The sequence below is a fragment of the Dendrobates tinctorius genome, unplaced genomic scaffold (assembly GCF_039654945.1).
Source record: "Dendrobates tinctorius isolate UK_male_01 unplaced genomic scaffold, ASM3965494v1 ptg000011l, whole genome shotgun sequence".
Taxonomy (NCBI): domain Eukaryota; kingdom Metazoa; phylum Chordata; class Amphibia; order Anura; family Dendrobatidae; genus Dendrobates; species Dendrobates tinctorius.
The window spans coordinates 37,756,311-37,782,387 of NW_027361679.1; the positions used below are offsets into that span (position 1 = coordinate 37,756,311).

At 43.8% G+C, this 26,077-nt stretch overlaps 1 protein-coding gene across 1 annotated transcript in view; it reads left to right on the forward strand.

Moving 5' to 3' along the window:
• Nucleotides 1–26,077, forward strand: part of PPEF2 (protein phosphatase with EF-hand domain 2) — a 167,591-nt gene that overhangs the window by 101,568 nt on the left and 39,946 nt on the right. Inside the window, exons 9-11 of the mRNA XM_073541188.1 lie at nucleotides 19,083–19,249; nucleotides 19,331–19,367; nucleotides 21,661–21,810. Coding sequence (XP_073397289.1) covers nucleotides 19,083–19,249; nucleotides 19,331–19,367; nucleotides 21,661–21,810 — 354 coding nt within the window. The remainder of the gene's footprint in view (nucleotides 1–19,082; nucleotides 19,250–19,330; nucleotides 19,368–21,660; nucleotides 21,811–26,077) is intronic.

Consider the following 26,077-nt stretch of genomic DNA (forward strand, 5'->3'; position numbering starts at 1 on the left):
ATCCCGGGGTGTTTATGACATATTGATATGGGCATACAGGTAATAGAAATGTTACACTAGTCCTACCTGTAGGCCTCATACTAACAGTCTTGTTGAGAAATGTATGCTAATGATTTCTTCCTGGCTCCGGGGCGTGTGGTGCCTGGAAGAAATCCCTGCCTAATGTCTTCATTATAATATTACCTCCCTCCTTTTGTGCATCAGTTATGGCCCTGTGCTTTGCACTTTCTCAAAAATCCATACCTCTTCCTCCCTTCTATGGACACTGCATTCAGGGGTCTTCTGCGTAGGCCCCATTAAGTCACTGTGACATCAGGCGTGTGCAACGATAAGGTGCTCTCCCCTCCTCCTCCCTGTATAATCATCTCTACGAACCCCATGTGTACATAGAGATGACTATGCAGGGAGGAAGTGGGGAGAGCACCTTATCAGCGTTCACAACGACGATCGCAGGGACTCACCGGCACCTGCGCAGAAGATTCCTGAACGCAATACCCATAGAAGGGAAGAAGCATATTTTCAATGGGGTGCAGGTGCGGGATTCCAGGGCCGTAGATGATACTAATGACGTCATCATCCAGCGTGCTGTCTCAGAGAGAAAGCTGCTGGAGAGAAAGAGGCTTCCGGTATGTGCTGCGGGGAGGTGAGTTGTGCTATGTGTCTGCTGCGTGTGTGTATGTGGTGCGGTGTGTGGGAGAGTGATGTGGTGCTGTGTGTGTGTGTGAGATGTGGTGCTGTGTGAGTGATGCGGACCGGTGCTGTGTGAGAGGGGTGGTGGGGAAAAACAATGATATTGGTGGGGGAGGCAATGATGGAGGTGATGGGCAATGATGGCAGTGGGGGAGGCAATGATGGAGGCGATGGGCAATGATATTGGTGTGGGGAGGCAATAATGGAGGTGATGGGCAATGGTGGTGTGGGAAGCAATAATGGAGGTGATTGGCAATGCTGGTGGGGGAGGAAATGATGAAGGTGATGGGCAATGATGGTGGGGAAGCAATGATGGAGGTGATGGGCAATGATTGGTGGGGGAGGTAACGATGGAGGTGGGGGAGGCAATGATGGAGGTGATGGGCAATGATGGCAGTGGGGGATGGAGGTGATGGGCAATGATATTGGTGGGGGAGGCAATAATGGAGGTGATTGGCAATGATTGTGGTGGGGGAGGCAATGATGGAGGTGATGGGCAATGATGGAGGTGATGGGCAATGATGGCAGTGGGGGATGGAGGTGATGGGCAATGATATTGGTGGGGGAGGCAATAATGGAGGTGATTGGCAATGATTGTGGTGGGGAGGCAATGATGGAGGTGAAGGGCAATGATGAAGGTGGGGGAGGCAATGATGGAGGTGATGGGCAATGATATTGGTGGGGGAGGCAATAATGGAGGTCATTGACAATGATTGTGGTGGGGGAGACAATGATGGAGAGGTGATGGGCAATGATGGCAGTGGGGGAGACAGACAGGTGATGGGCAATGATGGTGGGGGAGGCAATGATGGAGGTGGGGGGCAATGATGGAGGTGATGGGCAATGATGGTGGGGGAGGCAGTGATGGAGGTGATGACAAATGATGGTGGTGGGGAGGCAATGATGGAGGTGATGGGCAATGGTGGAGGTGGGGGAGACAATGATGGAGGTGATGAGCAATGATGGCGGTGGGGGAGGAAATGATGGAGGCGATGGGCAATGATGGTGGGGAGAGGCAATGATGGAGGTAATGGGTGATGATTGGTGGGGGAGGCAATGATGGAGGTGATGGGCAATGATGGAGGTGGGGAGAGGCAATGATGGAGGTGGAGGAAGCAATAATGGAGGTGATGGGCAATGATGGTGGTGGGGAGAGGCAATGATGGTGATGGGGGAGGCAATGATGGAGGTGATGGCAATGATGGTGGTGGGGAAGGCAATGATGGAGGTGATGAAATGGACAATGATGGGGAGGAGGCAATGATTGAGGTGGTGGAGGGGCAGTGATGGGGTGGTGTGGGAGAATGATAGAGGTGGTGGGGGAAAAGGCAATGATGGAGGTGGTGATGATGACAATGATGGGGGTGGAGAGGGGCTGCATTATACTTTATGAGGGGGCTACATTATATTCTGTGGGGGACTGCATTATTCTCGGGACTACATTATATTCTGGGGGGGCTACATCATACTATATGAGGGGGCTGAATTATATTCTGTGGTGGGGCTGCATTAATCTCTCAGGGGACTACATTATATTCTTGGGGCTACATCATACTATATGAGGGGGGCAGCATTATGCCCTATTAGGGGGCTACAGTATACTCTATTGGGGGGTTGCATTATATTCTGTGGTGGTGCTGCATTATACTATATGAGAGGGGCTGCATTATACCCTATGAGGGTGATGCATTATATTCTATGGTGGGGACTGCGTTATACCTTATGAGGTGGTTGCATTATATTTTGTGGGGTGCTGCATTATACCCTATGAGGGAGGCTGCATTATATTTTATGAGGGAGGCTGCAGTATATTCTATGAGGTGGCTACCCCTCTATGATTCTACCCCAACCCCTGCTACATAATTAAGACGTGTACTACCTTATATTATGCCCTGATATTAGCGTGTTTTACCGCACAATTGGTGGTTTTGTTTATTTCTATGTAGCTATATAGTGGGCCCCAAGAATGATTTTCTCTGGTGGACCCAAGGTGCTGCAGTCCGACGCTGCTTCCAGGCACCACATGACCTGGAGCCTGGAAGAAATCATTAGCATACAGAAAGAATAAAACTTTTCTCAACAAGCCCACTAATATGAGGCAATTAGGCATACAGGTAGGACTAGTTTAACATTTCTATTACCTGTATTCCCATATTAATAGGTCATATATTTCTCAGGGGGTGACAGATTCCATTTAAAGAAGAACAAGAAGTCCTGACAGTGATGATATAACCCCCACACAGCCCTGATCTCAACATCATATAGTCTACAATGGATTACATGAAAAGGCAGAAGGATTTACGCAGGCTTACATCCACAGAAGATCTGTGGTTAGTTCTTTCAGATGAGCGGAAAAACCTCCCTTTCGAGATCTTTCAAAAACTGTGTGCAAGTGTACCTACAAGAACTGATGTTGTTTTGAAAGTAAAGTCTTGCAATGATCTATGATGTTCGTATGACACATATATTTTTTTTTCTCATCCAGTTTTAATCTTCCTACATAGCTTTTTCTGTTTCATTTAATGACTGTATTTCAAGTCACATATAAAAATGATGATCGTTATGACCTGGTTGGTATAATTGGTTACTCATATACCTGACTATAATATTGTAAAATCCCTAAGTTCGTGCAAATATACCTAGAAGAATTGTTGCTGTGTTGAAGACAAAACAGTGATTACACCAAATATCAATATAATTTTTTGTCTTTTGTTTATTCACTTTGTATTTTGTTAATTGAAAAAAATAAACTAATAACACTTCTATTTTTTAAAGCATTTTTACTTTGCAGAATTTTTCTACATCAGCCTAAAACTTTTGGGCAGCGCTGTATAATTTTTTATTTATATGTTGCATTCTTTTCCTTAACCACGACATGATGCATATGTACATCATATGTTGTGTCTCTGCCTCTGACGCGGGCATGGCGTGTTGTCCTGTGATGTTCTGTGGAATGATGCAGCTTTCAGGTCTCAGTTTCACCGAGGCCTTTTGGATACTCTCAAGGACACTCTGGCTCTCCATACGTCACCCAGTATACTGAGGGAGATCATGACTCAGGCCATTCGAATGGATTGCAGAATTCGAGCGAGAAGTGATGAACGACAAGGGGTTTCAGTCATCCTGCCCAAGTCTGTTCACTTGCCAGAAACAGAACTAAGGGAGGTTGGAGCAGCCCAGTTTCGGATCAGGGAGTTGTCGGTTTGATCTCGGACTCTGCATACTCCACCCTTTTTCTTGGGGAGGTCATGTCTCAGCCCACTTTCGGGTCATGGAGGGGAGGCGTCGAGGTGATCTCAGCCTCCGCTTTTATTGTGGTCATGCCAGACATTTTCTCAAAGACTGCTCGATACACCCTCAAGCCAGAAAGTCATCGGGGAACATCTTAAGTCTGGGTGATGTTCGAGGAGGTCACCCAGACTTCCAGGTACCCTTTTACGTTGCAGATAAAGTATTGCTGAACATGGAACCTTGCTTTCAGAACCTTGGGTTATCTGCTCTTTCTTTTAATGACTGTGGGTCTGCTGTCAATTTGATATTGGACTGGTACTTAAATTAGGATTAGGGACAGTTAGATTGGAAAGACCCATTCAAATTGTTGCTATTGACAGGACACTGTTACTTGAGAACTTTGTCCAGCTGGTAATGGTGGAATTCACACTTAGAGTGGGATCTCTTCACTCGGAGTCCATCTCCTGCTATGTTTTGGATAATTTACCTGATGAGTTGGTGTTGGGATATTCATGGCTACGTATCCATGATCCTGTTATTGATTGGGGTCGGAAGGATATTGTTAAATGGAGTTCCCACTGTCATAAGAATTGTCTTAGTTCTGTACGAATTTCCTCCGCTAGCCTGGAACATCTGCCGGCGTACCTGAAAGACTTTAGAGATGTGTTCTCGGAGAAAGAGGCAGAGATACTACCTCCCCATCATCCTTATGATTGTGCTATAAATCTGTTCATAATATCAAACTGCCAAAAGCTTGACTGTATAATTTGTCAGGACCTGAACGGACAGCTATAAAACAATATGTAAACAAAAGTTTACAGAAGAGTCATGTCCATCCTTCCTCCTCGCTTGTAGTTGTGTTGTTCTTTTTTGTGAAAGAGAAAGATTGTGGCCTCCGTCCTTTCCTCGATTTCCGTAAACTAAACAAAATTATGGTTAAGAATACTTTCCCGATTCCACTCTTCCCCGACCTATATAATCAGCTTACGGGGGCTAAATGGTTTTCTAAACTTGACATTAGAGGGGCATCTGATCCATATCCGAGAGGGTGATGAGTGGAAAACAGCGTTTTTTATGTTGGAGGGTTTATTTGAAAATCTTGCCATGCCTTTTGGGTTAACCAATGCACCTGCAGTCTTTCAGAACTTTATGAATGACAACTTTCTGACATTATTGGAAGGTTTATTGTGGTATACCTTGATAATTCTAATTTTTTCAACTGATCTGGAGTCACACTACAAGCACGTTTGATTTGTTTTACAGAAACTCAGGGAAATTTTTTGCTAAATTGGAAAAATGTATTTTTTCTGTTCAGGAAATATCATTCTTGGGGTTTATTGTATCAGCTGAAGAGTTCAAGATGGACCCTGGGAAGGTGCAGGCTATAATTGATTGGGCTCAACCTCATGATCTGAAAGCATTGCAATGATTTCTAGGATTCGCTAATTACTGTAGAAAATTTATTAGGTGTTTTTTGCAGATCGTTAAACCACTTAGGCTAGTTTCACACTAGCGCTTTTGAGTGCAGCGACGGCCTGCGCACGGCCGCCGCTAAGCCCCGCCCCCTGCCACGCCTCCGCCGGTAGCTCCGCCTACCGGCGCATGACGCTGCATGCGTCCTGCGTCCCCTATCTTTATCACTGGGGGCACAGTCTGCGTTTGGCAGCGCATGCGTCCTTTTGACGGTGCGCCGAGCGCAACCAAACTGCAGCAGGTTGCGTTTGGCGCAGGTCGGCGCACCGTCAAAAGGACGCATGCGCTGCCAAACGCAGACTGCGCACGGCCTGCGCCCCAGTGATAAAGATAGGGGACGCAGGACGCATGCAGCGTCTTGCGCCGGTAGGCGGAGCTACCGGCGAAGGTGCAGCAGGGGGCGGGGCTTAGTGGCGGCCGTGCGCAGGCAGTCGCTGCGCTCAAAAGCGCTAGTGTGAAACTAGCCTTACTGACCTCACACATAAGGGAGCGAATCTTAAGGTTTGGTAGTTGGATGCTGTTGACTTCTTTGATAAATTAAAGGAGTGCTTCATGTCTGCTCCAGTTTTGATTCAACCCAATCTCCAGAAACCATTTATCGTAGAGGTAGATGCCTCACAGGTTGGGGTAAGGGCTGTTTTGTCTTAAGGTTCCAAAACTCTAACCAACTTGCGACCATGTGCATTTTTCTGTAGGAAATTTTCGTCTCGTGAGAGAAATTATGATGCTGGGAATTGTGAGCTGTGAGCTGCGAGCTGTTATGCCAGCGTTTGAAGAATGAGGACTTTTTTGGAGGGAGCTATTCATCCGGTTACTGTGGTAACAGTGTAGGGAAGGTGACCGGACGGACTAGTCAGAGTGAAGAAGGAAAGGTTTGCACAGTGTAGGTAGGTGTCAGTTATTACAGTGGGGAAACGGCTAGGAAAGTGTATGTAGTGGACGTGCAGTACCTTGGGTTGACCATTAGATGGCAGGGAGGAGTGTGAGCAAAGGACTTGACAACAGCTTAGGGCTTTAGAAACAGTTGGTCATGGGGGGCGGGTTTACAGTGACAGGGGACCGGGAGAGCTATAAATACTGAGGGAGGGTTCCAGAAGGTTCCAGTCCCCAGGGGGAGCTCCAGTGACAGGAGGACTGCGACAGTCTGTGCGCTGTGAGGAGAAACTAAACAAGGGGGACTGAGGAGAGAGAACGTCAGGGGGGTGGTCCTGACAGGAAGAACCGCTGAAGGGACGAGGCATTGGGTGTGAGACACCGTATTTGACACGACGACTGATCAGAGGAAGCGCTGTTGGTTTAAGGGCCTAAGGCGGCCACAGTGACGGACCTGTCAGGAGCGTCGACGAGTGAAGAGGGGACGGTGTACGCATACACGTCCCCAGTGTAACGTGCGGTGTGTAAGAAGCGGCCCTGGAAACGGAGGGCCGTGAGGTAAAGGAAGTGCGGTGTGCTTCTGAGGCCGTCAGGCGAACGGCAAGTGAGAAATAAACTTGGACTTGTTGCACCCAGAATCTGCCTCCATCGTGTCTCTGTTTTTATCTCTGCGTGGTAAGAAGAGGGACCACCCCCCCAGCTCGGCCCACCCACCTCTACAACAGATCATAAAAAATTAGCTTATACTGAATCTGCTAAACGTTTAACCCCTGGACAGGCCAGATGGTCCTTATTTTTTTCTAGAATAAATTTTTCCATCACACTCAGACCCGGTGCCCCGGTTGGGGCTGACGCAGTGTCCCGCAGCCTTGATTCCATTTTTCAGAGAGAATCTCTATTCTCTATTCTTCCCCAAGGAATTATTTCAATGATATCCTCAGAATTGGAAACTGAAATTCATGAGGTCCAGTCGTTGGCCCCATCCGCTGCTCCTGACTCTAAATTATTTGTGCCTTTGTATCTATTAGCAGAAGTTTCATTATTCCTTCTTAATTGGTCATCCGGGGGTCACTGCTGCACAGAAAGCTGTTGCTAGACTTTTTTGGCAACCATGCTTAACAATCTTAATGATTTTGTATCCGCTTGTTAGGTTTGTGCACGTGCTAAAGTTTGTCATACTGCAAAAGGGGAAGGGTGGGGGGAGGGGAAGCGGAGAGGGATGGGGGGAGGTGGATGGGGCGGATTTGTAGGGAGATGGGGGTTTTCATGCTGTTTGACCAGGTATGATTGGGACCACAATGTAATGATGTTACTTGATGATGATGGATTGTTCTTTCTAATGCACAATGAGTAACCGTACTGTTCGGATGTTAAGTTGGAATGTACGTGGTATATCTGATAAGGTTAAGAGGGCGGCTGTTCTGAATCATATCAAATCCTGTGAACCTATGATCGCGTGCTTGCAGGAGACACATCTCACTAGAGACACTATGCACTGGTTGTCAAGATTCACAGATTTACCAGTGGAAAAGCCAAACTTCACATGCCACAAATGCAAGCTTGTGTCCCTGTTGGAGGAAAAGTTGCAAAATCTCGAAGAGAGGTTAGCTACGTTGAAGATCATTAAGGAAGGTGAAGAGTTCTTGGACAGAGCAGAATTATCTCTTCATGTTACAGAAAGAGAAGAAATTCGAAGTGCACCTGAAGAAACAGAGGAATGGAGACATGTGACCCAGAGAAGCAGGAGGATCAGGAGGCAGTCAGCACCCATACTGCTCAGGAACCAGTACCAGGCTCTCACGCAGGAAAACGATGAAGAAATACATCAGGATAAGACTTTGCCAACAAACAGCAACCTTGTACGCCCTCAGAGTCATCCTGGATGGAGAAAGAAAAATGTTGTGAAGAAGAAACGGAGAGTGGTGGTCATGGGGGATTCCCTGCTGAGAGGAACAGAGGCCGCTATCTGCAGACCGGATATAACTACAAGAGAAATGTGCTGTCTTCCAGGTGCAAAAATTAAAGATGTGTCTGACAGGATATCAGGACTCTTCAGACCTACAGATGACTACCCATTCCTGCTACTACATGTGGGGACAAATGACACCGCAAGAAACGACCTGGAAATCATCTGCAGAGACTTTGAAGACTTAGGCAAGAAAGTGAAAGAACTGGGAGCGCAGGTGGTCTTCTCTTCCATCCTCCCAGTGGATGGCCATGGAACAAGGAGGTGGAATAAGATTCTGCAGGTGAACAACTGGCTACGTCGATGGTGCCGTCAGCAATGATTTGGATTTCTGGATCACGGAGTGAACTACTTATACGATGGACTACTTGCTAGAGATGGGGTGCACCTTACGAAGACTGGAAAGCATGTATTTGGAAGTCGCCTTGCTACACTTGTAAGGAGAGCTTTAAACTAGAACAACATGGGAAGGGAAGCAAAAGACCAGAAAAAGCCATACACCTGACAAATGCTATTGAGAACTCTGCTATTAGAAGTGGAAAGGAAGAACAAAGACGAAAGAATCTAATTAATAAAAATATTGGAGAAAGAGAAACCAATCACAAACTAAAATGTTTCTATACTAATGCACAAAGCATGGGCAACAAACAAGGAGAATTGGAACTACTAACACAGGAACAGAAATATGATGTAATTGGAATCACTGAAACTTGGTGGGACAATACACATGATTGGAATACAAGACTAGAAGGATACAACTTATTTGCAAGAAACAGACTTGATAAACGAGGAGGGGGTGTCGCATTGTATGTTCGAAACGCGTATATCTGCACAGAGATTGAAGCTTCAGAGACTGGGAGTTCTGTGGAAACTGTTTGGGTAAGAATACAAGGACAGAACAATGGAAAGGACACCATTGTAGGCATTTACTACAGGCCGCCTGTGCAAGCCGAAGATATAGATGAACTCTTTATGCATCAGATGGCCAAGTTCTCCAAAAAATATGACATAGTTGTCATGGGAGATTTCAACTATCCAGACATTTGTTGGGAATCTCTCTCAGGCAAAACTAACAGGTCAAGGAAATTCTTATCCTCTCTTGCTGACAACTTTATCTTCCAAAAGGTAAGGGAGAAAACAAGGGGAACTGCTACCTTGGATCTAATCCTTATAAACAGGGAGGAAATGGTTGAGGAGGTAAAAGTGGCTGGGACCCTAGGAGGTAGCGACCATGCTATTTTAGAATTTTGGATTACTAGAGGTGGAAGACCTGTGAAGACTCAGACGTCAAGGTTAGATTTCAGAAAGGCAGATTTTAAGCGATTCAGAAAGAGAATTGGAGGGATCCAATGGCTGGATATCCTTAAAGACAAAAATGTCCAGGAAGGATGGGAAATTTTGAAAAATGAAATTCTCAAAGCACAGTTGTTAACAATTCCGAAAAGAGGGAAGAATAGGAAGCATTTAAGGAAACCAGGATGGATGAACACAGAACTTAAGCACATGCTAAAAAGGAAGAAAAAAATGTTTATAAAATGGAAAGAGGGAGGCATATCTAAAGAAGAATATAATGCTGTCTGCAGAACCTGCAGGGCACAAATCAGATTAGCTAAAGCTGAAAATGAACTGAGGCTTGCAAGAGATGTCAAAAGCAATAATAAAGGATTTTGGGGATATGTCAAAAGTAAAAGAAAAGTCAAAGATGCTATAGGATATTTACAGGATGAAAATGATGAAATGGTAAGACAGGATGTTGAAAAGGCTGAACTTTTAAATTCCTATTTTGCATCTGTTTTCTCTCAGAAAGGAAATGCAACATCAACTGTTATTCACTGTCCTATTAAGGGAATAGAAGAATCCAGGATATCTATAAACAGAAAGATAGTGAGGAAACACTTAGCTAACCTAAATGAATTCAAGTCTCCAGGTCCAGATGAATTACACCCCAGAGTACTGAAGGAGATAGCAGAAGAAATTTTTGAACCCCTCTCCATAATCTTTGAAAATTCTTGGAGAACAGGAGAAGTGCCAGAAGACTGGAGAAGAGCAAATGTTGTTCCTATCTTCAAAAAGGGGAAGAAGGTGGACCCAGGCAACTATAGGCCGGTGAGTCTGACTTCCATACCAGGAAAGATCTTTGAACAAATTATTAAACAACATGTATGTCAATACCTGGATAATAATGAAGTGATTAAACAGAGTCAGCATGGGTTTGTAACTAATAAGTCATGTCAGACTAACTTAATTTCCTTCTATGACTGTATCACTGATTGGGTGGATCAAGGAAATGCTGTAGATATAGTATATCTTGACTTCAGCAAAGCATTTGACAAAGTCTCTCATACAATCCTTATTGAAAAAATGACTAAGTATGGAATGGACAAGGCAACTGTTAGGTGGATTCATAACTGGCTTAGTGATCAGACCCAAAGAGTGGTCGTAAATGGCTGCACATCCAGTTGGAAGAATGTCTCAAGTGGGGTACCACAGGGCTCTGTCCTGGGCCCTGTATTGTTCAACATCTTTATCAACGATTTAGATGAAGGAATTGAGGGTAAACTGATTAAATTTGCTGATGACACAAAGCTAGGAGGGATAGCTAATACTAGAGAAGAGAGAGAGAGGATTCAAAAAGATTTAAATAAACTGGAGAAGTGGGCAGCAACTAACAGAATGGTTTTTAACAGGGAGAAATGCAAAGTACTACATCTGGGCAATAAAAATGAAAAAAGCATATATAGAATGGGAGGAATAGGGCTAAGTGACAGCACATGTGAAAAAGACTTGGGTATACTAATAGATCACAGACTGAATATGAGTCAACAGTGTGATGCAGCAGCAAAAAAGGCAAATGCAATTCTAGGATGTATTAACAGAAGCATACAGTCTAGATCACGTGAAGTCATTATTTCCCTCTACTCCTCTTTGGTCAGACCTCATCTGGAATATTGTGTCCAGTTTTGGGCACCACATTTTAAAAAAGACATCAACAAACTGGAGCAAGTTCAGAAAAGAGCGACCAGAATGGTGACCGGTCTGCAAACCCTGTCTTATGAGGAAAGGTTGCAGGATTTGGGAATGTTTAGTTTGCAAAAGAGAAGACTGAGAGGTGACTTAATAGCTGTCTACAAATATCTAAAGGGCTGTCACATTGTAGAAGGATCAACTTTATTCTCAATTGCACAAGGAAAGACTAGAAGCAATGGGATGAAACTGAATGGGAAGAGACACAGATTAGATATTAGAAAAAACTTTTTGACAGTTAGAGTGATCAATGAGTGGAACAGGCTGCCACGAGAAGTGGTGAGTTCTCCTTCAATGGAAGTCTTCAAACAGAGGCTGGACAGACATCTGACTGGGATGATTTAGCGAATCCTGCTTTGAGCAGGGGGTTGGACCAGATGGCCCAGGAGGTCCCTTCCAACTCTACGATTCTATGATTCTATGATTCTATGACCGGGCCAATTTTTACAATTCTGACCACTGTCCCTTTATGAGGTAATAACTCTGAAACGCTTCCATGGATCCCGGTGATTCTGACAGTTTTCTCATGACATATTGTACTTCATGTTAGTGGTAAAATTTCATTCAAATAACTTGCGTTTATTTGTGAAAAAAACGGAAATTTGGTGAAAATTTTGAAAATTTTGCAATTTTCCAACTTTGAATTTTTATGCCCTTAAATCACAGAGATACAGCATACAAAAAACTTGATAAGTAACATTTCCCACATGTTTACTTTACATCAGCACAATTTTGGAACCAAAATTTTTTTTTGTTAGGAAGTTATAAGGGTTAAAAGTTGACCAGCGATCTCTCATTTTTGCAACACCATTTTATTTTTACGGACCACATCACATTTGAAGCCACTTTGCGGGGTCTATATGATAGAAAATACCCAAAAGTGACACCATTCTAAAAACTGCACCCCTTAAGGTGCTCAAAACCACATTCAAGAAGTTTATTAACCCTTTAGGTGCGTCACAGGAATTTTTTGAATATTTAAAAAAAAAAATGAACATTTAACTTTTTTTCACAAAAAAAATACTTCAGGTTCAATTTTTTTTATTTTACCAAGGGTAACAGGAGAAATTGGACTGCAAAAGTTAATGTGCAATTTGTCCTGAGTATGCTAATACCTGATATGTGGGGGGGAACCACTGTTTCGGCGCATGGCAGAGCTCAGAAGGGAAGGAGCGCCGTTTGACTTTTTCAATGCAAAATTGGCTGGAATTCAGATCAGACGCCATATCGCATTTGGAGAGCCCCTGATGTAACTAAACAGTGGAAACCCCCCACAAGTGACACCATTTTGGAAACTAGACCCTCCAAGGAACTTATCTAGATATGTGGTGAGAACTTTGAACCCCCAAGGGCTTCACAGAAGTTTATAACATACAGCCGTACAATTAAAAAATCATATTTTTTCCACAAAAATGATCTTTTCACCCTCAATTCTTATTTTCCCAAGGGTAACAGGACCCTAAAAGTTATTGTGCAATTTTCCCTGAGTACGCTGATACCCCACATGTGGGGGTAAACCACTATTTGGGCGCATGGTAGAGCTCGGAAGGGAAGCAGCGCCATTTGAAGGTTTTGGCTGGAATTGAGATCGGACACCATGTTGCGTTTGGAAAGCCCCTGATGTACCAAAACAGTGGAAACCCCCACAAATGACACCATTTTGGAAACTAGACCCCCCAAGGAACTTATCTATATGTGTGGTGAGAACTTTGAACCCCCCAGTGCTTCACAGAAGTTTATAATGTCTGGGCGTGAAAATAAAAAAATCGTATTTTTTCCACAAACATGATCTTTTAGTCACCAATTTTTTTATTTTCCCAAGGGTACCAGGAGAAATTGGACCCCAAAAGTTGTTGTCCAATTTGTCCTGAGTACAATGATGCCTCATATGTGGGAGAAAACTACTGTATGGGCACACGTCGGGACTCGGAAGGGAAGTAGTGACGCTTTGGAATGCAGACTTTGATGGAATGGTCTGCGGGTGTCATGTTGCTTTTGGAGAGCCCCTGATGTGCCTAAACAGTGGAAACCCCCCACAAGTGACCCCATTTTGGAAACTAGACCCCCTAAGGAACTTATCTAGATGTGTGGTGAGCACTTTGAACCCCCAAGTGATTCACAGAAGTTTATAACGCCCGGGCGTGAAAATAAAAAAATCATTTTTTTCCACAAAAATGATATTTTTGCCCCCAATTTTTTTATTTTCCTAAGGGTAATAGGAGAAATTGGACCCCAAAAGTTGTTTTGCAATTTGTCCTGAGTAGGCGGATACCCTATATGTGGGGGTAAAACACTGTTTGGGCGCATGGCAGAGCTTGGAAGGGAAGGAGCACCATTTGACTTTTTCAACGCAGAATTGTCTGGAATTGAGATCAGATGCCATGTTGCGTTTGGAGAGCACCTGATGTGCCCAAACAGTGGAAACCCCCCAATTCTAACTCCAACCCTCACCCCAACACACCCCTAACCCTAATCTCAGCCCTAATCCTAACCCTAACCCTAATGGGAAAATGGAAACAAATACATTTTCTTTTTATTTTATTATTTTTCCCTAACTAAGGTGGTGATAACGGGGGGTTTGAGTTACTATTTATAGCGGGTTTTTATGTTTGGCAGCTGTCGCACGCTAAAAGACGCTTTTATTGTAAAAATAGTTTTTGCATCACCACATATTGAGAGCTATAATTTTTCCATATTTTGACCCACTGAGTCATGTGGGGTCTTATTTTTTGCGGGACGAGTTGACGTTTTTATTGATGCCATTTTCGGGCACGTGACATTTTTTGATCGCTTTTTATTCTGATTTTTGGGACGCAGAATGAATAAAAACCAGCGTTTCATGAATTTCTTTTGGGGGGTGCATTTACACCGTTCCACGTGCTAAATTGATAAAGCGGTTTTATTCTTCGGATCAGTACGGTTACAGCGATACCTCATTTATGTTGTTTTTTTATGTTTTGGTGGTTTTATGCAATGAAAACTATTTTATATCAAAAATAATTATTTTTGCATCGCTTTATTCTGTGAGATATAACTTTTTTATTTTTTCACTGATGATGCTGTAAGGCAGCTCATTTTTTGCGGGACAAGATGACGTTTTCAGCGGTACCATGGATATTTATATGCGTCTTTTTGATCGCGCGTTATTGCACTTTGTTTTTTGCTTCGTTTTTTATTTTTATTTTTTAAGGGGTTCGCTAAAGGGGTTAACTAATGGGACAGTTTTATAGGGCAGGTCGTTATAGACGCGGCGATACCAAATATGTGTACTTCTATTGTTTTTTTTCTTTTTTTCTTTCCAAAAAATGAATTTATTGGGAAATATTTTTTTTTTCTAATTTATTTAGCGATTTTTTAAAAATTATTTTTACACTTTTTTTTTTTTAACTTTATTAGGTTGTCCCAGGGGGGACATCACTGTCCTGTGACAGATAGCTGATCTGTCACATCACAGATCACTGTGACAGATCAGCGATCTGTCACAGGCATAGACACAGACTTCATCATGCCTGCGCTTTGCAGGCACTGAGGAAGTCTGCTCCCTACAGGCCCCCGAAGGTCCCCGTCGCCATCTTGGATCCGGGGACCTGTAGGGAAAGAGACCCCCGCAGCAGCGCTGCACATTACGCTGCGGTGGGAGGCTCAGGGAAGCACGGAGGGAGCCCCCTCCCTGCCGATGCTTCCCTTTAACTCCCGGTACACCGCGATCGTGTTTGATTGCGGTGTGCAAGGGGTTAACTTGTCGGGGGTGGTCCGTGACCCCGCCCCTGACACATTGTGCCAGGTGTCAGCTGTGATAATTAGCTGACACCTGGCCGCGATCAGCGGCGCTCACCACGTGGGCGCCGCTGATCGCTGTGACGTACTATCCCGTCCCCGGGAATTAAGTCCCAGGGCACATGGATGGGATAGTACGTCACATGGGATTAAGGGGTTAAGGATACCATTTACATGCAGATACAATCTTTTGATCACCCGTTCTTGCATTTTAATGCAATGTTGCGGCGACCAATAAAACGCAATTCTGGCGTTTTGATTTTTTTCCCCGCTACGTTTAGCGATGGGGTTAATCCTTTTTTTCATTGATAGATCGGGTTATTCTGAATGCGGCGATACCTAATATGTGTATCTGTGATTTTTTTATTTTATTTTGAATGGGGCAAAAGGGGGGTGATTTAAACTTTTATTTTTTTAAATTTTTTCCATATTTTTTAAAACTTTTTTTTTAAATTTTGGCATGCTTCAATAGCCTCCATAAGAGGCTAGAAGCATCCATTACTTGATCGGCTCTGCTACATATAGGCGATGAACAGATCGCCTATATGTAGCAGAATTACAGCATTGCTATGAGCGCCGACCACCGGCGGCACTCATAGCAATGCCTCCTCAACAACCATAGAGGTTTCTAGGAGACCTCAGGTTGTTATGGCAATGCATCGCTGACCCCCGGTCAAGTGATGGGGGTCGGCGATGCGCATATTTCTGGCCCGGCGAATGGAAGCGCTGGTTAAATCCCACTGTCAGAGTTTGATAGCGGGATTTAATTAGTTAATAGGCACGGGTGGATCACGCTTCCACATGTGCCTATTGCGGGCACATGTCAGCTGTAGAAAACAGCTGACATGTCCTGGCTTTGATGCAGGCTCACCGGAGACCTCATCAAAGCGAGGATACTGCCATTGGACGTACTATTGCGTCCAATGGCAGTAAGCGATTTAAACATTGTATCAATGTTACAATTTGTCTCTAAATTCTGGAGGGCGTTTTGTAGGAAATTGGGGATTGATTTGTTGTTTTCCTCTGCTTTACTGCCCTGAAACTAACTCTCAGACAGAGAGGATGAATCAAGTTTTAAGATGATTTGTGGTGGCTCACCTGAAGGTCTGGTCCTCATTTTTGCCTCTTGCTGAGTTCGCCTTTAACAGTTGGGTCAATCAGTCCACTGGAACCTCGCCTTTCTTTTGTAACTATGGTTTTCATCCTCATTTTGGTGAATTTTCTAGGATGAGCTTTGGATGTCTCGAAGTAGATTCGACTAATCAGAAACTTGGGGATGTTTGTAGGGAGGTTCAGAGGAATATTGAGGTGGCTCAATTTCATTAAAAACGTAAGGCCAATAGGAAACGTTTGGTGGGTTCCACTTTCAAAGTTGGTCATAAAGTTTGGTTACCATCCAAGAATATTAGGCTAAAAGTACCTTCGGTGAAGTTGGGTCCTAAATTTATTGGCCCATGCGTGATTCTAGAGGTAGTCAAACGAGTTGCCCTTAGATAAAATCTTCTGCAGTCCCTTCGTGTCGCCCCAATGTTTTTCACAAATCCCAGTATCGTGGATTCTCAGTGAGTCTGAAATTCCCTCCAATATCTTGTTCATTGGAGGGGATATGGACCCAAGGAGGGATTCTGGGTTCCATATCGATCAGTGAAGGCTGATCGTTTGGTCAGAGCTTTTCACTGTAGGTTTCCTGAGAAACCTGGGAGTCAGGTGCCCCTCTCTATAAGAGGGGGTACTGTCACAATTCCTCCGCCCAGAGTGTCTGAGACTTGGTGATGGGCAGCTCTGTCATTCTATCCTATGCAGGGGCTTGTTGAGCTGTTGGTGCCTTGATTGACAGCTCAGTTCACCTGTCTGAGACTTAGAGGTTCAGAGATATTTCCAGGTGGTCCCTGTTCTTAGTAATTTCCCTGCTATTTAGGTGAGCTGTCTGGTCCAGATCACTGCCAGATAAAAGCTTATACTCTCTGGTGTGTGTTTGTCTAATTCCTGTGCTGTGAGTTCTGAACTACTTCTTCCTGACCTTTGGACCGTGTTCTAACAACCCATTTGTTATTTCCCCTTTGCTTATCAATTATTTCTCTGGTATTCTGACCCTAGACTGTGATCTGACTTATGCCTTTATCTTTTCCCTCAGTTTACTACGTGCTCTCTTGGTACTGATCAAAGGAACGTCTGACTTCTCTACCTTACGGCCTGTGTGTGAGTTGTGACTAGTGTCCCATTTGACTAGCATCAGACATGTTACGGAAAGGAGAACAAATTTAGAAAATGTATTCCAATTGTCCTTTGCAGTTATAAAAAAAAAAAAAACATCTGTGAAAAACACTATTTATTTTCCCAGTATTGGCAAAAAAAAATTAAAAAATATTACGCCCCAAATATCATGAAAAAAAGGATGAATAAAGTATAACCCTTTCATAACCTTACGATTTTCCATTTTTACTCTTTCGTTTTTTCCTTCCCTTCTTCGAAGAGCCACATAGTTTTTTTTGCAGGACGAGTTGTACTTTTGAATGACATCATTGATTTTACAATGTAGTGTACTGGAAAATTCCACAATTATGTTTTTTTTTATTTACTATGTTCACTATATGGTAAAACTGACCTGGCTAAATGATTTTACTTATGTCATCATTTTCCAAGACCTGGAGTATTTTCATTTTTCATGGGATCTGGTGCTGGATGAAGACTTATTTTTTGCAGCTTGACCTGACATTTTTATTGATACCATTTTGGGGTAGATATGATGTTTTTATCCCTTCTTATTGCATTTTATTGCAGTGTCGCTGCCGACCAAAAATAACATAATTCTGGCATTTTGATTTGTTTTCTTGTTACGCCATTAATTGTTCTTATATTTTGATAGATTAGACATTTCTGAATGCAGCGAATATGTGTACTTTTATACTGCCCCCTGTGGGCGGGATTTGTGATATGCTTCCAGCTGGCACATGTTAAATCCTGCTGTCTGTGATTGACAGCGGGATTTGACAGGTTAACAGTTGTGGTTGTTAAAGGCACTTGATGGTCAATCAGTAATCAAGTGCGGGGAAAGATACAGGTGTGACGACACAGTGTCAAACTGGCCACTGATGCGTGGTGAATTATTATTAATTATGTTCCTTTGTTTAGTAGGTCAAGGGACATTAGCCATTGTTTCATGTGAGACTGTTGGATGACCCTTTTCGTATGCTAATTTGCAGAATTCCTGCTGATTATGTATTGCATCAACCCCCTGGGGTGTACTAGTCTGCACAACTTGGAGGACAAATATGCAGTCTAATTGAACAATTGAACAATGAGGAGGGATTTCCTACCTCCACCTTCCCTCAATCCTGTGGCACAGTGCCCTGAAATGAGAGCTGTTTGATATAAAAGGGCCCTGCTTCTGTCACCGGTGTGACTTTACAGGTCGTCAGCCCAAAAACCACGTATTCAGCTAGTGGAATACAGATCTGCTCCACTGCCCATCACTGAGCCAACAAAATTGTTTGGAGAACCCAGTTTGGGACAATCGTGTCACTAGGCCACAAAATTCGCTGTGCTCCGTCAGCTGCCTAAGCTTGCAACAACTTCTCTGTGGGTGCCCGCCAAAAGCGGGGTACTACTGGTTGGGGTAGTTGAGCTTTGATGCTCCAAAGTTAGGGATGTTCTAATCCCCAGAGAGCCAGGGGAAGAGTGAGACTGTCATTTGATCAATCTTGTGTATTTACTGGGAATGTACAATATTTTGTTGACTGTTGTTGATCCAATAAAGTCTTACCAGAGTGTGGAAACCTCACCTTGTGTTATCTGAGTAGTGTCCTGCCCACGGGAAAGGAGTACGGGCCATGGCCCGTTCGGTCTTTCTAAAGACAGCCAGGCCAGCGGAGAAGAGCACCCACTGACCCTCATAAGTCTTCACAGCGAGCTCAGTGTCGGAGCCCGCATCAAAGGCAGGAACACGAACATGAATAAACAGCCTGGTCTGTAACTGGTTACTTAATCAATTCTTGCTGTAAAAATCTAAAGGTGAAAACGTTGATCACACGCTGATATTTCCTCACAGAATGGTCTCCCATCACCAGAGAAGCCTTACATTTTTAATGGGGACTTCGTAGACCGAGGGAAACAATCGGTAGAGATCTTGATGATCCTTTTCGCATTCTTACTGGTTTACCCTAAGGATGTTCATTTGAACAGAGGAAATCATGAAGACTATCTGGTTAATTTAAGGTAAGATTTGTGAAAGCAAACATGTATTAAAGTTTGTGTTTTCAACAGTTATTTAAACTTATTTTTGTTTTTCTGCTTGAGATATGGATTCACCAAGGAAATAATGAAAAAATACAAGGTATGTCTACTGAAATGCCGCTCTTATGAAGCAAGTCAATTATCTAAAAACGAAAGATGTATGGCAAAAGTTTACAATCTGAAATGACAAGCTTTGTTTCAGTACTTTACTCACTAGTAAAATTTAAATGTATTAAAGGGCTTTAGTTCTACAATAAGAATGTAAAAAATAAATGTTTGAGATTGTAATCCTGTGCTGAAATCTTAAAGCTTGAAGTGACAGGCCCAATTCTGTATGCCTCATAGATGTGATGTCATGCATTAACTTCTGTCAGACTAAAGGGGGTTTTACACTAAGCGATATCGCTAGCAATATCGCTAAAACGTCACTGGTTTTGTGACGTTATAGCGATATTGCTAGTGATATCGCTATGTGTGATACTTACCAGCGACCGGCTCCCCCGCTGTCCATCGCTGATCGCGCGAGAATGTCCGGCTCCATTTCTCGTCGGGCGCTTCCTGCTGAGACTTCCTGCTGTGACGACGAGCGACGCGTGGAGGCGGGCGGGAGGACGCAGGATCGCTGTGTGTGAATGGTAAGTATCGTGCGCTGCGTCGCTGCTGCATCGCTGTGAGATCTTTCTGTATGAAAGCTCACTAGCGATCATTTAGCGATGCACCAGCGATCCTGACCGGGTCGGATCGCTGGTTGGATCGCTGGTGCATCGCTAAATGTAAAAGGGCCTTAAGTTTTATCAAAAACTGTTGATTTAAGCATCTTTATTATCTACTTTATACCAAAACTTAAATAGAAACAGGTATATATAGGTATATGTGGTCATTGAGGGTAGGTGGTGTTTCAATGAACCAAATAATATAATAGTGCCTCCTCGAGTTCTTCACCTGTAAATATAAGCATACAATTCCAAAATTTCCCGTATTATTTTTTTTTTAAAGATGTTTAACGAGGTTATAACTATTGTACTAGTACAGTGCCTTGCAAAAGTATTCAGCCCCCTGGAACTTTTAAACCTTTTCCCACATATCATGCTTCAAACATAAAAATACCAAATGTAAATTTTTGTTGAAGAATCAACAACAAGTGGAACACAGTTGTGAAGTTGAATGAAATTTATTGGTTATTTTAAATTTTTGTGGAAATTCAAAAACTGAAAAGTGGGGCGTGCAATATTATTCGGCCCCTTTAACTTAATACTTTGATGCGCCACCTTTCGCTGCAATTACAGCTGTATTTAAAACTTTAAAATAACCAATAAATTTCGCTCATCTTCACAATTGTGTTCCACTTGTTGATTCTTCACCAAAAATTTACATTTGGTATCTTTATGTTTGAAGCATGATATGTGGGAAAAGGTTGAAAAGTTCCAGGGGGCCGAATACTTTCGCAAGGCACTGTATGCATAGAAAGTAGAACAATAAATTTAATTTGAGGAAACCAGTTATCTTTCGCAAAAATTGTCTAGTTCATAAAATTCTAAGAGTTTAGATGTTATGTTGAACAAATGACCTTGGTTTCCATCTTAGAAATCTTAAAATTGATTCACAATGCAAATAAGACAGTGTGTATAGATAAGGTATAGATCCTGCAAATAATGCATCACACTCTACTTAATCAAATATGTATTATTTATTAGAAATACTAAAGACATATTGCATCATGTTAGAGTATATGTGTACCATGAAAATACAATACTTGATCATGTAGTCAACATATTACAATCTATGTAAGATAGTAGATTTATCTTAGAATAAGTTAATATCATGCATATGCAATAGTGTGCATTATACATGGTAGTATGTTAAATAAAGCATGAGCCATATTATGAATGATAGTTACCCGAATCTAACAATATATGACCACACCCCGACGCGCGATTCTCAAGGGGATTTCTTAGTGTGCCGTCATCCTTACCCCAAACTAGATTGTAATCACATGTATTGTTTAGAATACTACCGTGTTTGATGATGTCATCGCACTGCGCACCCTATGCCGTGTCGGCATATAGGAAGTGTATAACTCTACGTTCCACGGTAAGGCCACACATGACTGCGCACAGTACATAGCACATGTCACGTGCCCGCTTAAGTGAAATCAGTTTAACCATTAATATTCCGCTATTGTATTGATTTATGGAGTTACAGAAACTGACTACATAAAGATAAAATAAATATAAGTGGTATAATAGATTGCAAATAAGTGTATTGGGACCAAAATAATGTTTACATATATACAAGAGTGCAAAGAAACCACATATCCTATGTTGCATAAGATATATTACGGTAGATATCCTGGAAATCTTCTAACAGAATATTCTTGTTTTGTGACCGTAAAGTTTCATGGGAAAAAAATTCTGAAAATGCTACAAAATGTTTTTAGTTGGCTTCCATTGGCTACAGTAATAGATCAAAAAGTACTGGTTACACATGGAGGAGTGTCTGACTCTACAAATTTGGAGATTTTATCAAAGATTGAACGACACAAGGTGAGACATTTCTTAATAATCCCCAAGATATCTTCCTTGCAGTATTTTTCCATCTTTTGTCTATATCCATTATGATATATATAGTTATTTCTGATCACTATATTTGCCTAATAACACATGTAGGGCTAGAGCTTTTCAAGCACCACACTTCAAACGTTAAATGCATATTCGGGGGCTTCACCTCATACAAGGACGTACTGTCACTTTTTTCTGATGGATATAGCGTACCAATACCATTTCTAGTCCCTGAAGAACCGTAACCCAGATGGGAAAATCATGTAGCAACAGCATGTATGTGGGTCGCCCTCCCAGGGCTGTGGGATATTCGGTACCGGGCCGGCATCGGCGGGATGTGTCACTGCAGCGGTGACCCGGTCCGTGGCCCTGGGCGCCCAAGTATTAGAGGAGATTGAAGGGTGGAATGTAGTTAATGGAATAGTTCGTGACGCCACCTGTGGTGTTCGGCAAGTGAGATGTTAAGCCGTCGCTGCATGCAGATCCAATGGGACTGATAGTATGGTGCAGAAAAGATGTAAAAGCTCCCCACAGGTGAAGCTGTAGTCCCAGGGCAGTGTAGATGTGGTTGGTACGGGGATGTAGCAGTGCCGGAAGGGTAGGAAGCAGACAAAGACACAGCAGGGTGCAATTTCTGTACCTTTACTTGATAAATGCAGTCCAGGGTCCTGATTACAGATGGTACCGGAGCAGGCTAACCTGGAAGCAGCTCAGGGATTCTCTCTCAGCAGATGGGCTGTGCAGTCTCCTTCTTAGCGCCTTTAAGGGTGAAGTACTCCTAGTACTGAGTTACACTGAAGTTCCTCCTAATTCTCTTCTACTAGCACTCCTCGTATGGCAGACAGCTGTAGCCGCTATTCCTCTCTTGGCTCACTCCGTGCTGTTGTGCCTCCGAGTCTTAGATGGGAGTAGGGCATTTACAGCCTCCTACTCCTCTGGTGTCTGTTGCAGGACCATTAGTATCCGTACAACCTTGGAGACCAGGCTCCAGTTCATGCGCTCTCACTGTGAGGGAGCTCTCCTTCCTCAGCTCAACCTCCAGCTTCTCTCCACTCGTCTGCATACGTGGACCTCCTCACACTAACTGACCACTCCTTCCTCTTGGCCCTCAGAGAGCACTCCTCCCCTCAATTCTGGTTCAGAGTCCCCCCTGCTGGCCTGGAGTGGAACTGTGTTGCATGTATAGGTTAACTGCGAGAGAGACCCTTCACTGCTTCCAAGCATGACATCACCCTCCCTGGAGGAAGGCAAAGTCACTGTGGCGGCCATACTCCTGGGGGCACCACATTCCCCCCTAGTGCAAGTCAGCACTCCTGGGCTGAGCAAAACATGAAAAACATATAAACAATTAGACAATGTGAACAATTATAATTGTACAAGATTTGTAAAAAGGGAAAAATTTACAAAAACCAAGAGCTCCAAAAATAGTCCTATGATGGCAAGTCCAAGCATCAATGTCCATGGTCCTTTCCTGGGCAAATGGTGAGCTATATACAAGTTGGTGACCACACAAGTCCTGTGGTAAAAACAAAACTGGCAAATTCAAAGGAAACTCTTACAGGTTACCTGTAGGCACAAAACTTGAAAAACAGTTACACATATACACAATTTCAACATTCACATAAACTTTAGCTATATACGATATCTGATGGGTGGTATACCTTGTGTAGTACGGGTAGACCTGCGTAATACTGGTGTAGTGTGTAATGTACTGGATACACTACTGGTGGTTCTACATGGCACAGGGATACTAGACTGTCTGTGAACTCTTAGACTCACCATGGGCATAACAGGTTCACCACTGGCAGGGCGAGGGTTCCCTGGCTCCACTGCTGGTGTGGCTTCTGCTGCCTGATTTTCCTGATCTTCAGGATTTTCTTGAGTCACTTCTTCCTGTGCTACCAATTGGGGAAATGTCAACACTGGCACCACTATTGCATCATTTACTTTAGTCCAATTTGCAGGGAATTCTCCAAGTATGGTGCTGACCTTTTCTTCTTCTGTGGGTTGGATGTTATCTTGTTCTTCCATTCTTTCCTTTAACTGATCAGAGCATAATTTCAAATGATCTCTTGATATTGCTGTTGAGGTTTCTCCTCCATCTTTACTAATAAGGCACACCTTGGTATTGTCAAAGTTTGAGGGTAGAATGGTGTAGGGTTCAGCTTCCCATTGATCATCCAGCTTATGCAGTCTTCTTTTCCTCTTGAGGACTTGCTCTCCTGGTGAAAAGGAAACTGCAGGTGCATGCTGATTGTAGTGCCCTTCTTGGCTTTTTCTTGCCTGGGCTAAACTCTTTTCCACACATTCTTGTACTCTTCTGTACTGTTGCTGCCTCTCTGTGTCCCAGTCAGCATCTGGTGACGTCACTTCAAGTGTAAGGACTCCCATGTCCAAATCAATAGGCAGTTTACCAGGCCTCGCTCTCATTAGGTAGGCTGGAGTGCAGTTGGTGGAATTCACAGGGATGTGGTTGTAGAGGTCTACCAGATCTGGCAACTTTTCTGGCCACAGATTCCTCTCCTCCAAAGGCAAGGTCTTCAGTAGGATAATCACTACCTGGTTCATCTTCTCACACATGCTATTGGTCTATGGGTGATACGGTGTTGTCCGGATCTTTTTACAACCATACAAGTTACAGATTTCCTGGAACACTTCTGCCACAAAAGCGGGACCTTGATCTGTAAGCCCTTGCTCAGGATATCCATGTGGTCTACAGAAGTGCTGTTGGAATGCTCTGGCTGCTGTCCTGGCTGTTTGATCTTTCACAGGCACAACTACCAGGAATCTTGAGTAGTGGTCCACAATGGTAAGAGCATAGATGTAGCCTGACCGGCTTGGAACCAGCTTCACATGGTCCAGGGCTACCAACTCAAGTGGCTGTTTGGTTATGATTGGCTGCAGAGGAGCTCTCTGGCTGTCTCGATCCTTTCTGCGCAGGTTACATTGTCCACACTCCCGGCACCACCTCTCAATGGCTTTCCTCATACCAGCCCAGTAGAACCTCTCCCGGAGCAATGCTTCCAACTTCTTCCATCCGAAGTGTCCAGCTCCATTGTGGTATGCTTCCAGGACCATTGATGCTTCTCTCTTTGGGACTATCACCTGCCAAACCAGCTCATGAGTGCGGGCATTGATACTCCTCCGACACAGCTTTCCTTCATAAATGAACAGCCGACCTCTTTCCTTCCACAACTGCTGGGTTTCTTCAGGAGCATTTGACTCTGGGCGTGAGTCAGCTTGTGACAGTAGCTGCTTCACCAGGCGGACTGCAGGGTCATTATCCTGAGTTTCTGCCCAGTCGAGATGGGGCAATGGATTTAGGGTGACCTCTTTCAAGCCAGACCGTCTGTTTCTCACTCCTTGGGCACACTGGGCCGCAAGTGGCCGGTGGAAGGGAGGTAACTCTATTTCTTCAAGAGCCTCGGGGTCTTCTCCTGCCTCTGGCAGATTAGGCATCCTGGACAGCGCATCAGCTTTGGCATTCTTGTGCCCTGCCCGGTACTTGATGGTAAACTCATAGTTAGACAGCTGAGCCATTCATCGCTGTTCCAGTGCACCTAGTTTTGCAGTGTCCAAGTGAGTCAACGGGTTGTTGTCCGTGAAGACGGTGAACTTGGCTGAAGCTAGGTAATGCTTTAATCTTTCAGTCACAGCCCAGACTATGGCGAGGAACTCCAGCTTGAAGGAACTGTAGTTGTCAGAGTTCCTTTCAGTGGGACGAAGCTTCCTGCTGGCGTAGGATATCACTCTTTCTTTGCCATTCTGTACCTGTGACAGTACTGCTCCAGTCCCACATTGCTGACATCAGTATACAACACAAAGGGCTTGGCATAATCTGGGTAGGCCAGAACTTCATCTCCTGTGAGAGCCATCTTCAGTCGGGTGAAGGACCTCTCCAACTCCTCAGTCCATTCAAATGTGGAATTCCTCTGTTTGGCTTTCTTGGACTGTCCCACCAAGAGATTTTGCATCGGAGTGGCTATTTCAGTGAAGCCCTTGATGAACCTTCGGTAGTAGCCTACCAGTCCAAGGAATTGGCGTACTTCATGGAGGTTGCTGGGCTTCGGCCAGTCCCGGATGACTGTGACTTTGTCCGGATCTGGTGCCACACCTTTTGCACTCACCACATGTCCGAGGTACTGTAACTTGGGCTTCAGGAGGTGGCATTTGGAAGGCTTCACCTTTAGGCCAAAGTTGGACAAGGCTTCAAACACCTCAGCCAGGTGCTCCAGATGGTCTCCATAAGTCT